General features: G+C 39.2%; 2 protein-coding genes across 6 annotated transcripts in view; one reads left to right on the forward strand and one right to left on the reverse strand.

Moving 5' to 3' along the window:
* TM2D1 (TM2 domain containing 1) overlaps positions 1-3,660 on the reverse strand; it is a 310,656-nt gene extending 306,996 nt beyond the window's left edge. For 2 of the 3 annotated variants that reach the window (XR_010067584.1, XM_063298037.1), the window contains exons 1-3: positions 3,348-3,660; positions 836-895; positions 78-186 (exon numbers count right to left, since the gene is read on the reverse strand). Coding sequence is in view for 2 of the 3 variants with exons in the window: in XM_063298037.1 (XP_063154107.1) it covers positions 78-186; positions 836-895; positions 3,348-3,498 (320 nt within the window). In the remaining variant the exon portion in view is untranslated. Of the gene's footprint in view, positions 1-77; positions 187-835; positions 906-3,347 lie in introns of all 3 variants that reach the window. The other variant, XM_063298038.1, reaches the window with a different exon arrangement.
* Positions 3,661-11,729: 8,069 nt separating this feature from the next.
* The window catches only part of PATJ (PATJ crumbs cell polarity complex component), a 155,890-nt gene continuing 152,936 nt past the window's right edge, over positions 11,730-14,683 (forward strand). For 2 of the 3 annotated variants that reach the window (XM_063298040.1, XM_063298041.1), the window contains exons 1-2: positions 11,731-12,043; positions 13,850-13,961. The gene's annotated coding sequence lies outside the window, so the exon portion shown is untranslated. Of the gene's footprint in view, positions 12,044-13,849; positions 13,962-14,683 lie in introns of all 3 variants that reach the window. The other variant, XM_063298039.1, reaches the window with a different exon arrangement.

Raw genomic sequence — 14,683 nt, forward strand, 5'->3', positions numbered from 1 at the left:
TAATTAAGTTCTATAATTAATATAGCAAATGCCTACTACCAACTGAATCCTTATTATTGAACAGATTTATCACTTACACACTTCGACATTCAACAGGCTTGTAAAATCCAATTTCATTTCCAGTAAACTGAGTTTCATTTCCACTGAAATCTTTACAAGTAATATTTGGGGCTGGAAGACAGGCAACTAAAGACATAAAAACAACAGTAGCATTTTATATAAGATATAGGATTTCAAATACAGAACACATAAAACAAATATGTGCATCTTGTTAGCAAGACAACTAACACATGGATAATATGGCAGATGCTAAATTTAATCTTAATTTTAGTCTTTTAAAGAGCAAGAATGAATGTTAGTATGTTTTACAAATTAACTTTAAAACAAAATTTCTTTTGCCCCTGTAAAATTAATTCATGCCTAAAATATACGTGCGGCCAAGAAATACTTACTGGCAATAACCAATATAACAATATGAAGGTTTTTTATATGCTTTTTATATTATTTTTATTGTTTTTAAATTATTGTATTATTTTTGTTGCTTTTATTGTGTTAATAAGCCGTGCTTTTATTGCATTAATAAGCCGTATTGTTTGTAAGCCGTCCAGAGTCATATATATGAGATGGGCAGCAGTATAGATTGGAATAATAAATAAACTCATCACAAATACTGTTAGTTCATCTCAAGTATTAATTCTTGCAGAGGAGGGCCCCATGTCCATTTTTTAAAAAAACTAGTGCTAAAGGAATATATATATGATCTAGGAAGAAATGTATACACTGGAAGCATTTGATTAAATAATATGCAGCATTAAGCCTATTGAATAATCCTTACCATATGCAGTATGATTAGTACACTTCATGGGTTCTTGGGTTGCATTGTCTATTTTAGGATCTTCGCAGATATATGTTTGTACAATTAAGGAAAACAAATGTAAGCCAAGTTTCTGCAGAACTATAAAAAATTTACATCATGATAGATTTGTTTTTAATCAACCAAAAATTGTATAGGCCAAAGTGGTCATATTTTCTTCTCTCACCCATAAAAACAAGAGGTACAGCAATATTTAAGGTGGGAAGCTATTTTAATAAACAATAAGACATTCTCTGGCCTGAGATCTTTCAATATTCTGGGACCAGAATTACCAGTCATAGCCATTGTGGTAGTTCCTAGTGTATCTAGAAGGCGCCAGATTGGGGAAGGCTAAACAATAGATTTAACAAGGTAATACATACAGGGTTCACATATTACCCTACAGTGTAGTTATTTATTTGCTGTATGAACCTAGCCACTGTGCTTTCCAAACCACAGTTTATGGTTTGGGGTTATATGAAAAGCTAACCAATTATGGCTTATACAAGTAATCATGCTTGAGCAAACTATGCTGTAGTACATATTAAATGCACTTAAATGATTAAGTGAAAGCAAGTTAAATATAGGTTTGTTCTGGTCCCATTACTTACAGGGATGTGACTAAGTGCAATACTGGGCTCTCCAAACGTTGCACACCCTGACTTATGATGACGTGTGAATCCAGTTCTGCTCCAGATCTCTTTCCACTCATAAAATCTAGATTCACCAATCATACTAAATTATGGGTTACTTACCCATGGTGTGTTCATTAAACACAATTGTCTGGGTTCATACATAACACAAACAATGGCTTACAAAGCACAATGACTGGGTTTTCATAATACCCTGTGCCAAAAGCAAACACACTATATTCTAGCTTAGCACAATGGGTGAATACAGCCATTGACTAGAACTCAGAAAACCCAATTGTTACCCAATGTTAATTAGTTAACTGAATGTTTCATGAAATAAATTTATCTAGATATTCTATATTGTAATGTAAAATATAAAATAAAATCAGAATAAAAATATAAATGTATAATTAATAAATACTCTGATAAAAACAATACACAGGATCCAGATTTAAAACTATACCAGAGTTTTAAGTAATGGTTCTTAAATACTTTAAACTGTTAGAAAAAACAAGTGTTTTTTTTAAGAAATCATATCAGATCTAAGAGGCAGCCAACATTTTAAAAAAAAATCCCTGTCTTTGGTCATCCTCTAATGTTCCTAATGAGGGCAGTATTTGAAGAAGGGCTTTTATAGGTAGCCTTAGGGTATGGGGTAGGTCATAAGCTACAGGTAGTCCTCGGTTAACAACCATTTGTTTAGTGACAGTTCGGACTTACGATGATGCTAAAAAACCAACTTGCAACCTGTCCTCACACTTATGACGGTCATGGCATCCCCGGGGTCACATGATCACAATTTGGTTGCTTGGCAACCTGTTCGCATTTATGACTACTGCAGCATCCCGCAGTCAAGTACAATTACACAATTCCCAGCCAGCTGGGAAGAAATAATCCATCCTGTATCAGATTCTTGCTTTCATTTTATTAGGTAAAGGTAAAGGTTTCCCTTGACATTAAGTCCAGTCATGTCTGACTCTAGGGGGTGGTGCTCAGCTCCATTTCAAAGCCGAAGAGCCAGCGTTTTCCGTAGACACTTCCATGGTCATGTGGCCGGCATGACTAAACGGAACGCCGTTACCTGTCCGCCGAAGCGGTACCTGTTAATCTAATCACATTTGCATGTTTTCGAACTGCTAGGTTGGCAGGAGCTGGGAGTAGCAACAGGAGCTCACCCCGTCACGCGGATTCGAACCGCCGACCTTCCAATCGGCAAGCTCAGCAGCTCAGAGGTTTAACCTGCAGCACCACCGCATTTTATTAGGGGTATCTTTATTAAGATCATACCCCAAATGACAATGCGTTATGTCAATTCCAAATATTACAGAACAGTCACCACACTGCTTTCCATGTTTTAATAATTATTTCTTAATCTTTCAACTCAGAGTGGGAAAGTACCAAGTGAGATCACCAAAGAAGGGACCTTGATGTCTTGGAGGAAAAGCAGGATATAAATCCATCAAAATAACAACACAATTTTTTGCTGCTACCGAGGTTACAGATTTGTCCACCTATGCAGTCGCTAGGAGTTGAAAACGACCTGATGGCACAGAATCACTTAATCGATCTGATTTCAGGCATGATCACTGAACTGATCATAAGGGATTTAAGCTATGTGGATAGATTTATTCCATGCTCTGTCTGTTTGGGGCTGCCAGATTGGGGCTGCTATTATGCCTTTGGTCAGTCAGTCAATGGCCAGTATTGCATTTAGGACTACTGTATGGCTTTTACAACTGCACGGGTATGACTCAACAGGTACAGCTTCTCCCGATCACCCAGCTCATTTTGCTTCGCGGCCCGTTTAGAACACAGAGCGCCATCCCTCCCCCGCTTCCTCGCCCCACTGCAAAGCCCATCACCATGGTGACCGGGTTCCCTTGGCGTCCTCCCGCTTTCAGGATATTGGCCGATTCGCAGATCTTCGCACTTCAATGGAGGATCGTCGCTCGCCACACCCCGAGCTGCGAAATAAGCCAGCCACAAGGTTCCCCAGGGCCAGAGAGGTGCCATGCTGCCTGTCGTCGTTTGACAGCCGGTTCCCCTGCCAGGTGGCCCTGTTGGAAAAGAAACCTCCTCCTTCTCCCTCCTCCTTCTCAGATGGTCCCGTAGCCCTTTCGCGGAACGCTCGACGCCATCTCACAGAGCGCGAAGAAGGGCAGAAGAGGCGGAGCGGCTCTTCTCGGAAATGGGGAATCGCCTTGCCCGTAACAAAGATGGCTGCCGTTTTCCATTGTTTTCTTAGGGCTGAAGGCAGAAGTCTCCAGCTTCTTTTCGGGCAATGGTTGCAAGAGACCGCAAAATGGGAAGCTGGGCGCCCTTACTAAAAATGGTTACTCGAGCGCAAAGCAACGGGAGGAAGCATCCCGGGATTGACATAAAAGAAATTTTGTGGGGGCGGAGAAATTTTGTCGGCTATTTCTTTTTGCTGAGCAACGTTTTGAGTCTCTCAGTTGCAGTTCTTTGAGGGACTGATCGTGAAATACATCGAAATACAGAGCGAAGCAAGATGTACCCATTCACATATAATCCGTTGTGATCTCCTCTCCATTAATTTATAGTAGGTACATAAAAATTGCTGGGGAGGAGGAAAAAAGTCCGATCATAATTATTATGTTGGCTGTGTGCAGAGGCATGCTCTCGTCTGCTTTTGCTTTCAGGTGGACCCCGGGTTAAAAATTGGAATTCTGAAGGATCCACCCATGTTTGATTCCATGGATCGGGCTTTTTCCTAACGCCCACCCATTCTGCCAGCTGCAGGGAAGGCAGCGATTGTCCAGATATTGTGGACTTCCAAGTTCTTGCAGAGCTACTTAGCCTGACTCATAGCAAGCAATGGTGAGCCAACTTCAGCAAGAGGGCTACTGGTTTCCCCTCCTGAACTTGGTGGTGCCCTATAAAACAATAACACTTTATTATCCCCAGCAGTTGAGGGCCGATATAGTTGCAGGAAACCAAGTTGGAAAGGAAACTTTAGGTGTTACTATCTATTGTTGTTTTGCTAACATCCGACAGTTCTGCTCCTGCTGAATCATTAGTACCAGCAAAATGAGATGTTTGAATGGCTGCATTTGTGCTTCACTATAAGAAACATTTTTGGAAATGAAGCTAGTGCTTTACTGTATAGTCTGGCTGTTCTCCCTTCCTTCTCTTGGTTACCTGGTACATCTAGCCCTTTTGCTGAGGAGGTGCCAGTTCAGAGTACCCATGGGGTAGTTTCCTGATGAAGCCGTATTAGCCTCCTTGAATAAGCTGTTGTAGTCATGGAATCCTTTTTATTTATTTTTAAAGGTGTTGAGTAGAAAAGGCTAGCATGAAATACGGGGCTTAAGGATTAACACTCAATGAAGTGTGAAAAGTATGAAAAACGTGGTTTTAATAGCACATGAACATAAAGAATAAAAATTAACCTCATGCAGTGATGTCTCTTCTCGAGAGTAATTCTTTTTATGATCTTTTCCCTCAACAGTGTTTCTTGGTTGTTGTTTTAAAACTTCTTTTCAACTAGAACTGATCTCCTCCTCCCCTTCCTTGATTATCCCCAATAATTAACTCCAATCAGTTCTCATACCTCAGAAGTACTCTCTCCTTTCCTTCTGATACAGAAAATCTTTTACTCTCATCAGCCACTCTATCAGCAATAAAAAGGACAAGAATATCCACCATTTGAAAGGCCCTTGAGAAATAATGGCAGTTGAAAATGGACATTTACATGTTTGAACTCCCCTGAAATGAAAGCAAGGTAGTCCTAGATTGTTTGGAGTATCTTCAGGGAATACCTGATCTGACAACCCTGGCATGTGAGAAAGAGAGGTTTCCCCCAGTCTGTGTTACTTTCTGCAAATGTATTACATTGCTTCTTCAGCTCTATTATTTGAAATGTTAAATGGATACTAGAATAGTTGCTCTGGAGAAAAGGACAAGCCAGGGACTAGATGATTGATCCTGGGGATTGGAATGACAGGTTAAGTAAACTGCCTCAGGGAGTAGGACAGGTGTGGAATAATGAACTCTAGGAATACAAAGAAATTTGTGGGATAAGAATACAGTAGCAGCCTTTGGGAAGAATGCAAGCATGGTAGTCAGGAGCTAGTATTATGGCTCTTGAAAGTGAACAGACAGGAATAGAACTAATATGCAAGGGAATAGAATGTACATATATAGACTTTCCCATCTTAGTAACTGTCACATGTCCTGGATTACAATTCCCAGCTAGCATACCAAACTCTTGTGCTGAAAATTAGGAGACCTGTTATTCAGTGCACCTGAGTAGAGTAGGATGGGGCTGCTAATGGATAAGTCCTTGCTAAAGGACTAGCAACCCTAACTGGAATGTGTGCTTGATTCCATGAAATGTTTAGAGATGAAATCCAACTTTTACCACTTTTACATCCAGCTGCCAGAATAACGGTACAATATGATATAAAGTAATAGGAATGTAGGGATTATGTACTTTGAATAAAGAAGTTCCTAGGTACTAAAAAAAGAATGAAGGCTGCATGAAATCTTAGTTTATATTGCGGCCTCAGTGAAGTTTATTTTAAATTGTTGTTTTTAATGTATTTTTGTTTTGTTTGCCACCTAGAGTTCCTTTTGGTAGATGGGTGGCTATATAAATGTGTTTAATAAGTAAATAATAAAGACATTTACAAAATCATCTTTTATGTATCTACTCAAAAGTCCCCTTGAAGGCAGTGATGCTTATATCCAGGTTAGTGGATACTGATGACTTCATCCTAACTCACTGTCAACAACTGTCCCCAACCTGGTGCCTTCAGATATGTTGTATTAAAGTCCCAGAATTCTAATTCACTACATCTTAGAGGAGGCTGATTCAGACAGTACATCCAACAAACATGAAGCAGTGGGCTGAGTTTGGTGCTTTCTTCATTCACATGCTCCAACATAGCACTCAACAGTGATTTCCCTCTCCAATGCCACGTTTTTTTTTAAATTCTTGTTGTATTTTGTTACCACAGTAAAAGACAGGTATTTGCATTTTTTTGCCTCAAGCAAAAGACCATGTAGTTCATGTTGAATGCTTGTTCACACTAAGGGGAAAAAAACCCCTGCCATTTACTTTCACCTCAGGCAGCAAAAGGTCTTGGGCCAGGGTCTATCATTTTAAATATGGCATGCCTTCTTTTGAAAGACCATGTTAATAATGCATCTTTTCAACAGCAGTCCAATTCCCACATGTTTAAATCTTCCCCTTTTAAATAAGACACAGAGAACACATTTTAAAAGAATGAACTACATTTGGTTCCTTATTTATTTGCTTGTTTATGGTCAGAGACCAAATAAAAAAGAAACACTGGTATGGTAAAGAGGCAATTACTAACATTAGAAAACTACCATTTGAGTCTCCTAAACAGCAACATGCCATTCCAAAGTAAAACAAGTTTAGGCCTGTTGGCTTTTGATGGCAACTTCAAAGGGACAACATTTAGTGACTTTCTAAAGAAGATGCAGTGGAGGTGCCTTCTGGCAGAAATTGCATTGCCTCAGACTCATCCAGAGCCTTTGCTTAACAAGGAGTGGATATAACAGTGCAGACCACCAGTCAGCGCAGAGTGGACAATGCAACAGGACGTGAGTTATAATTTTATGTAGACATCTGAGCATCTGTAGTGGCAGTCTGGGCAGGAGACATTTTTAAGCCATCCCTCTACCAGCTTCAAGGGTAGAACACGGAAACCTTAAAAAGTACTTTGAAACAGCAAAGAGATTATTTCCTGAGGCAGAATTTGGAGCTTTAGATCTTTCAGTTTGTAGATCAAGATTGGGAATACATTGTTTAATTCCAGAGACAATTTTCTCCATTTGTAGCACTTGAATGGAGAGGCTAAAGAAATAAAAACCATTAGCAATGATTTTCTTAAATTTATCTGTAAGAATGAGTTACGCCCTGAATCACTCAAGAGTAGTTTCAGCCAATGTATTAGGTGACATATTCTTATGCAAGCAGCCATAAAAATAGATCCTAGTTCAAATCTCATAAACATTACGGATAAATCGAGGTCATGGAGAACGATTCTCACATATTTAGCTAATCTAAAACAAAAGTCTTTGTGAGGGCAGAGTTGTATACTATAAAGCAGAACTGACATTATCTTAACACTGAACAATTCAACTGTCAATGAGACAAAATTGGGCTGTGGTCTATCATTTTGGCTTTACATAGCTAATTATAATATTTGTGCATTGGATGAAACTTTGTGAATTCATTGTTACCATTTAGAGGGTGAATATTTAAAGCACTTAAGTTTGTTCTATTTGAGTGCCCTTAATTTGGCATTTATGTTGGCAATTGCAGCCTGTTTATGTAAATAGATCTTTGTTTTTTATACAGATAATTATAAGTTCTTCTTGGTGGCAGAAACTGGCTAATACTAGGTGGCTTGCCTGAGACACTGAAAGAATGGCAGCCTTTACATATAATAGTACAAGGTGGGTCTGTGTGTTACCACTTGGCAATGAAACTTACTGGTTTACAAAGCCTGTACAATACAGTTAAAATAAAAACTGAATAGTGGAGGAGCAAGAATACAACCCTGTTTAACAGCCATTTATTTTAATGTAATTTCAGAAATTTGGTCACCCCAGCACCTTGTCCTTTAACTGGCCTTTGAGTTTGGAGATTTTTGAATGGTTACTGGGGGTTACTCAAGCAATTTGTTAGGTAAGATCAATCTTAGATTGAATAATTGATTTTATTCAATTTATAAGGCTGCCCATCTCACCAAAGCAAACCAAACAGTTAAAAACATCAGTATGATAATAAAAGATAGAAATATGAACATCACATGGGTCTAATTTATTCATGACATAGATCTACTTCATTAATACCTCATAGTGATTTAGTCAGTCTTCTGGTGAGATCAAATTTCCCACGTCACAAGTGCATTTGGGAGAATTGGTGACCAAGCATTGTTCTGATTTTTGGTACTCTCATTTCTTCCTTTTCAGAAGAGCCTTTCATGGCATTTAAATGATGGGTACAGGTACAGCTTATTTCTATATGGTTCCATCTATGTTCTTATCTTACAAATAGTATTCTACAGCAGATACTGATTGGGTTCCCATACTACTGTATATTAAGACAAAATGTGGTATGTTTGATTTTTCCTTAGCGTGATGTATGAACCCATCCACTGTATTATTGTCTGAATATAAGCTTAATGTAATTTTCCACATCCTGTTGCTGTTAAAACTGAGACTGCAACTTCAGTAACAAACAATCTATATTCTTATTTATTGAAACTTCAGTAATGTAAAGACAATGACAATTACATGATCTTGATGGAAATTTCAGATGTTTTGATTCAGCTGGTTTACATACCTTTAATAGCTTGGTCCACATAAATTCTCGATTTTCAAAAGCAATCAAGCAGTTATGCTTGCTAATGTCTGTTATTTATTAATAATAATTATATACAAGCAAAACTCAAAAGGATCTGGGTTTTTAAAATAATAGATAAACTGGGTGAAAAAAAAAGCATTTATTTATTTTCTTCCATTTATATAGCTGCCCGTATCACAGTTAACAACTTTCAGTGGTTTACAACGTTTAAAAACAGTACAATAACAATGTAAAACATAAACAACAACTGGGGAACTAATCTAAAAGAGATTCTCTATAACTGCAGTGGCAGGCTTGAGCTTGTAGGTTAAGTGGAGATCCCAAACCTCCTCTCCCAGAAGTCTTCTGCATCCATACACCTTAGTTCCTCCATTTCCTTTGGTGTAGTAGTTTGGTAGTTATTGCAGCTACAGGTAGTCCTTGCTTAACAGCTGGAATTGGGACCAGAATTTCCATTGCTAAGTGATGCAGTCGTAATGTGTGATGTCATGTGAACACACTACTTAGCAATGACAATTCTAGAAATCCCAATTATGGTTAAGTGAGGACCTCACATGACCATGACCCCCAACTTCCTGCTGGCTTCCCCATGACTTTGCTTGTGGGAAGCTGGCAGGGAAGACTGCAAATCACAATCATGTGACCATGGGATGCTGCAATGGCTGGAAATCTGGGCTGGTTGCCGAGCACCCTAATCATGATCATGTGACTGCAGGGGCACTGCAGTGGCCAGAACTTCGAGGACTGATCGTAAGTACCATTAGTTCAGCGCTGTCACGAGTTTGAATGGTCACTGAAAGAGTGGTCATTAACTGAGGACCACCTGTACTACCTATTTTCCAGGAAGTACCTCACCTGGTGTGTGAGGGAACTAGGACTCCTACCATCTGGGTCACTTTCTGGCAAATTAAAAGGAAAACAATGAAAAAAGAAAATAAACTCTATACTGCCACTCCCCAGCCTTATAGTGCTGAAATATTTGGCTAGTAGAATCAGCTCCTACTTGTGGGCAAGTAGACCAATTTCACAAGAAATAGATAAAATCACACTTCATTAGGAAAAAGGAGTGGAAAAAGTAGAATGTAAAACTTAATTTTTCATTTTATGTAGTCACAAACAAAACACTGGCATCAAAGAAGATAAAAATATGTAGTTGCTCAAATCTGACGTCACCTTAAAAGAACCTTGGACACAAAAATAGAAATCAGAATCTCTAGCAGACCACAAGATGATGCTGATCTGCTCTTGCTTACAGACAGCCCTGCTGTGCAGGTACTGAAGTTCCAAGCTGCAAAACACGCAGAGTTATTAAGGTAGTATAGAGCCAATCAATACCTGATACAAAATATCAGACTTTTAACATACAAAGATAAAATAAAAACAATCTTATTTCATATTTTTAGCTAACTTTTTCCTCTTGAGAATTGATGATCCTTTGGAATATCTGTGTCAATTTGTTACCTGAAAAACCATTCTTCCTGCAAATTCCAAATTAAATCTGAGGTCAAGAAGAGATCTCCAGCTCTATCCAGCGACTTTTGCCCCAGTCAAAACAAAAATAAAAAAAAAATGTCCTCTTTAGCAAAAATGCTTCTCATGAAGATTTCTAAGCAGAATATATGCAATTTGCCTGGTGTGGAGATGAAATCTGATGTGATGTGGACACAGGATGGCTTCACAACAGTCACCAAAGTGAAAGTAGCTACCATAGCAAATAACTTTAACACATTTCTGAAAGTATTAAAAGACTGTAAGAAGTCAATCAATCACAAAGTGAGGAACATATAAATCATACAGTACAATGAGGTGATATATACATGATTATATATATGAAAACAAGTGTTTTTACTTGGCACTAAAAAGTCCATAAACTAACTACTTCGATATGGTCATTTGTAAACTGAGATGCTAACACTAACCCTCTATCTAAGGCTAGACTTCTTTGGTGGGGCACCTGGAGAAGAACCTCTGCTTCTGCTTCTCAGTTCTTGGCAGGTATCCTAGCCCTGAAGGGAGCCAGAAACTAAATGAACGCAGAAACTCTTTTGGATGCCAAAGAAATGTATTGACCTAATGCTCAGTCTCAGATCAGATTGTTTTAAGGCATAACAGGGGTTGTTAAGAGTTGATCTTTGACCTGCAACATAGGCAGGTCCCTTGCTGAATTCCTATTATGCAACAAGTATTTCTAGACGTGAAATCAGCTTTAACACAAAACCCCACACAGTTATATTAGAATAGCTTTTCACAAACATTGTGTAGCAATTTCATATGTATGATTTGCACGTGGTTAGTTTTAAGTCATATATATATATAGTGTGTACAGTATAAGTACAGAGAAAAATTTAATAGAGAAAAAAAATACCTAGTAGTTGTTTCATGAAGGTAGTAATTTGCCTATTTCTTATCTGTCCTTCCATTTTTTTAACGTTTAATTTTTGTTGAGGTTCTTTTTGGAAAGAAATCCCTCATTTCATAGCTACTTAAGGTCATACAAATACCATTTTTTAAAAGAAGAGATACATCCGTTCATGTTTCTATGTAATTCTGTTAAATATAGATTTAAAATCGAGTATATACAACAAAACAGCTGCCTTGTGATTTCTGAATATTGGGTTTACTTGACTTGTTGCTGGTTTCACAAACAATGCTCCCAAACCTATCCCGGTTTGCTTATCAACCCCTTCCCCATGCATTTACACCGAACGAAAATCTATGGAGTCCAAGCCTCTGTCCTTTGATTGTCCCCAGTACCTACGTTTCCACGACACAACCACATTGTCATCTAGCACCTCGAGCAATCGTGGCCAATTTCTCTCGTCCACTGCCTCTAATTCCTCTTCCACCATAATTTATCTTTCTCCTTGAGCCTGCCCTTCTCCGTATTCTTAGGAAAGGCGAGAGAAGCATCCGAGCCTTCTGGCACGAGACCAAAGCCATCGGAATCACGGGGACCCATTAGCTCAACGACATCAGCGACCCCCGCTTCTTCGCCGGCAGCTAATCCCTCACCCCTTCCGTCCTAATTCCCTCGGTGCCTGGATTTATTTATTTCCTTTAGCGCCGAGCGGCTCCCCCTCGCTGTCGGCTTCCTGTGTTGCAAGGAGAGGTGCGTGTAAAACTCAACTCCCGTTTCCGCCCAGGTAAGAACAAGCGAGGATTGCAAAGCGGCAGGTCTCGCCCCCCGCCGAGCAGGTAAGAAGTCCTCCCGAACCAGAGGCGCTACCGGCGACCCTCCCGGCTCCGGGAAGTTACTGCAGTGCCCCTGTAGGGGGAAGGAGAACCAGCGGGCTGCCGCTGTAAGATCAACCAGTCGGGCTTTTGCGTTACGCCCGCCGCCCACTTCCTGAACGCTTGAAACGTAATCGAAAATACTTCGGGAGAACTTGTTGCGCTTCGGGTGGGGGAGCGGGTTCCTGAGCTTTAAGCTTCTATGGTGGGGGTGCCCCTCCCTTCCCGCTGTAGTTTTTTGTTTGAGGTGTCCAAAGCTACGTCTGTTTAGATCCAGATCCTAATTTCCTCGATATATTAGGGTTTCCCCACTGGACTTCCTCGTTTGGCTTTGCCTGAACCGCTGACCGTGGAAAGGGGCCGCTTATTTTGAAAGTAGCTCCGTCTCAAGCCTGAGCAAACAGCTTAAAGCCGTGGCTAGTGCAAAGTACAGGCTGACAGCTGATATTTTCAGCTTGGCCATAAACGTTAGCACCGGCGTTGTGGCAACGATCCAACAGTGCTGACCTTTGATTAGATGCTGGTGTTGGATCTCTGCTTGCTTGTGTACTTTACGTTTGTGAACTGGGGCAAAACACCCAAAATGTGAAAGTAAGTAGAGGAATCTGCTCCCTCAGGGATCCATACTGATCCTTGGCCAGCTGTTTCTAGACTACAAAACCTATCAACACTGACAGAATGTCCTGGGAACTATTCAGTCCCTCAAGGGCTGGTATTCCTCTGTATTGGGGAATCCCAGACTGTGCCCTTCAATTCCCGGAATTCTCAACAATGGCTACGCTGGCTGTTGAATTCTGGGACCTGAAGTTCATGCATATCTGGAGGGCTCCAAATCTGGGAATGCATTATAGCAAACAAGGGGATACTGCTATAAAGAAACAACAATGTCTCTACTTGATCAGTTTTTTGGTGCGGGGGGGGGGGAGAAGTCAAGGAGAATTTGATCAAGTAGGTCTGCTTGGAAAGTGTGATGGCATAAGTCAGATGAAGCCATGGTTACTTTTGTAAGAGTAACCCTGGCTCACTAAGTGTAAGTTTTTATGTGCTGAACAGCAAGTGCAACTAACATATGTAAGAAAAGAGGAATGGAAGGTATGGGTTTTAGCATACCATATTTTTCCAGTTTGGAAATTAAGTACAATACTAGATCTAGGTAGCATCATTATGAAGTCAGTATTAAGACAGGTTTGCTTCAGAGTGCATTTTTCCTCCCAGTCTAAAAGTCACAAATAAAGCAAAATGTCAATATTAGTTCTAAAAAATAAAAGGGGGATTCTTTCAAAGTTCTATTTAAATCTGGATATATTTAGACAAGTAAAATATAGTTATCCAAAAGGGTTTATTGTGGTATCTGTTACATAAGAACACTTCAAAATAGAAGAGATCATAGATGGAGATTGATATAATATTCCAGAATTTTCAATTTCTCTTGTTGTGTAATGCACGTTGAATTTGCATCTAAGAATTTGCCTAATTCCAAGAACAGAACTCTTTTGTAATTCCAGGGTCACAGTATGCCCAAGGAATCCCAGTGAGTTCTCAAGTGCACTCAGGTTTTAAAAAGCCTGTCAGGCAAATGTATCTATTAATACACAAGAAGGCCCAATCTAGATGAAGAAACTTGAGACTGTGAGTAATAAAACACATACCTATCCAGGGAGTAAACTCAGTAAAGTTTCTGAATAGGCATACTCATAATCGTCTGCAAATACCATTAAATAAACACAGTGGGAGATTTTTAACTTATATGTGACTAATTCTACTCCTTAGTTCTCAATGACGTCAGCCAATGTTATATGCCTGCCTGAAAGTAATTCTATTTGAAGTCTGTAGGATCATATTCTTAATTGGCCAATGGTTGCAGCCTAAGGATTCTCCTTTGGTAAGACTTTTTTTTTTTTTACTGACTTTTGCATATGCACAAAAGGAAGCAGGGTTGGGTTAGTACTGGAACTGTAAACTAGACTGGGAAGTTGAAAGAACATCTGGAAGAAGATACATGGATGTATCTGTGAGATAACCAGGAATTAAGCTAGACATAAGGAGGCTTTATCTTTTTAAGCATATATGAGATAGGTATGTTTTCACTGTACAACAGAGCATGGCCTTCCTAACTAGAAGAAGAAGATGATGATGATGATGATGATCATCATCATCATCATCATCATCATTGTCATCTTAGGCTTATCAGTAATTTAAATTACAGTTCTAAACAATGCTATTAAACTGCTAGTTCACATATGAAGTGTTTTTTTTTCTTTTTAATAGAAAAGAATATATGTAGCTCAGGGTTGGAGTCCTTGGTGCTCTCTGAGCTTGGTTGTTTGCTTGCAGATGTTTCATTAACTGACTAGGTAATACCAGTTTCTTTTTAGCTCAGAGTGATGGAAAATATATTAGTGGTATGGAATGCAAGTCTTGATTTTGTTCTTTCACACATCATGCTAAGCAAAAAATGACATTATGACTTAACATTATACATAAATGTAAATAGAAAATGCTGCTGGATTTAGTGAGAAATAAATTCTCCATTATAAACCTGAACTGATTTATTCAGATGTATCTGTAGCCGAGAGAGAATTTGCATTCAACATGGGAAGCCAG

Source organism: Candoia aspera, chromosome 3, assembly GCF_035149785.1.
Source record: "Candoia aspera isolate rCanAsp1 chromosome 3, rCanAsp1.hap2, whole genome shotgun sequence".
NCBI lineage: Eukaryota > Metazoa > Chordata > Lepidosauria > Squamata > Boidae > Candoia > Candoia aspera.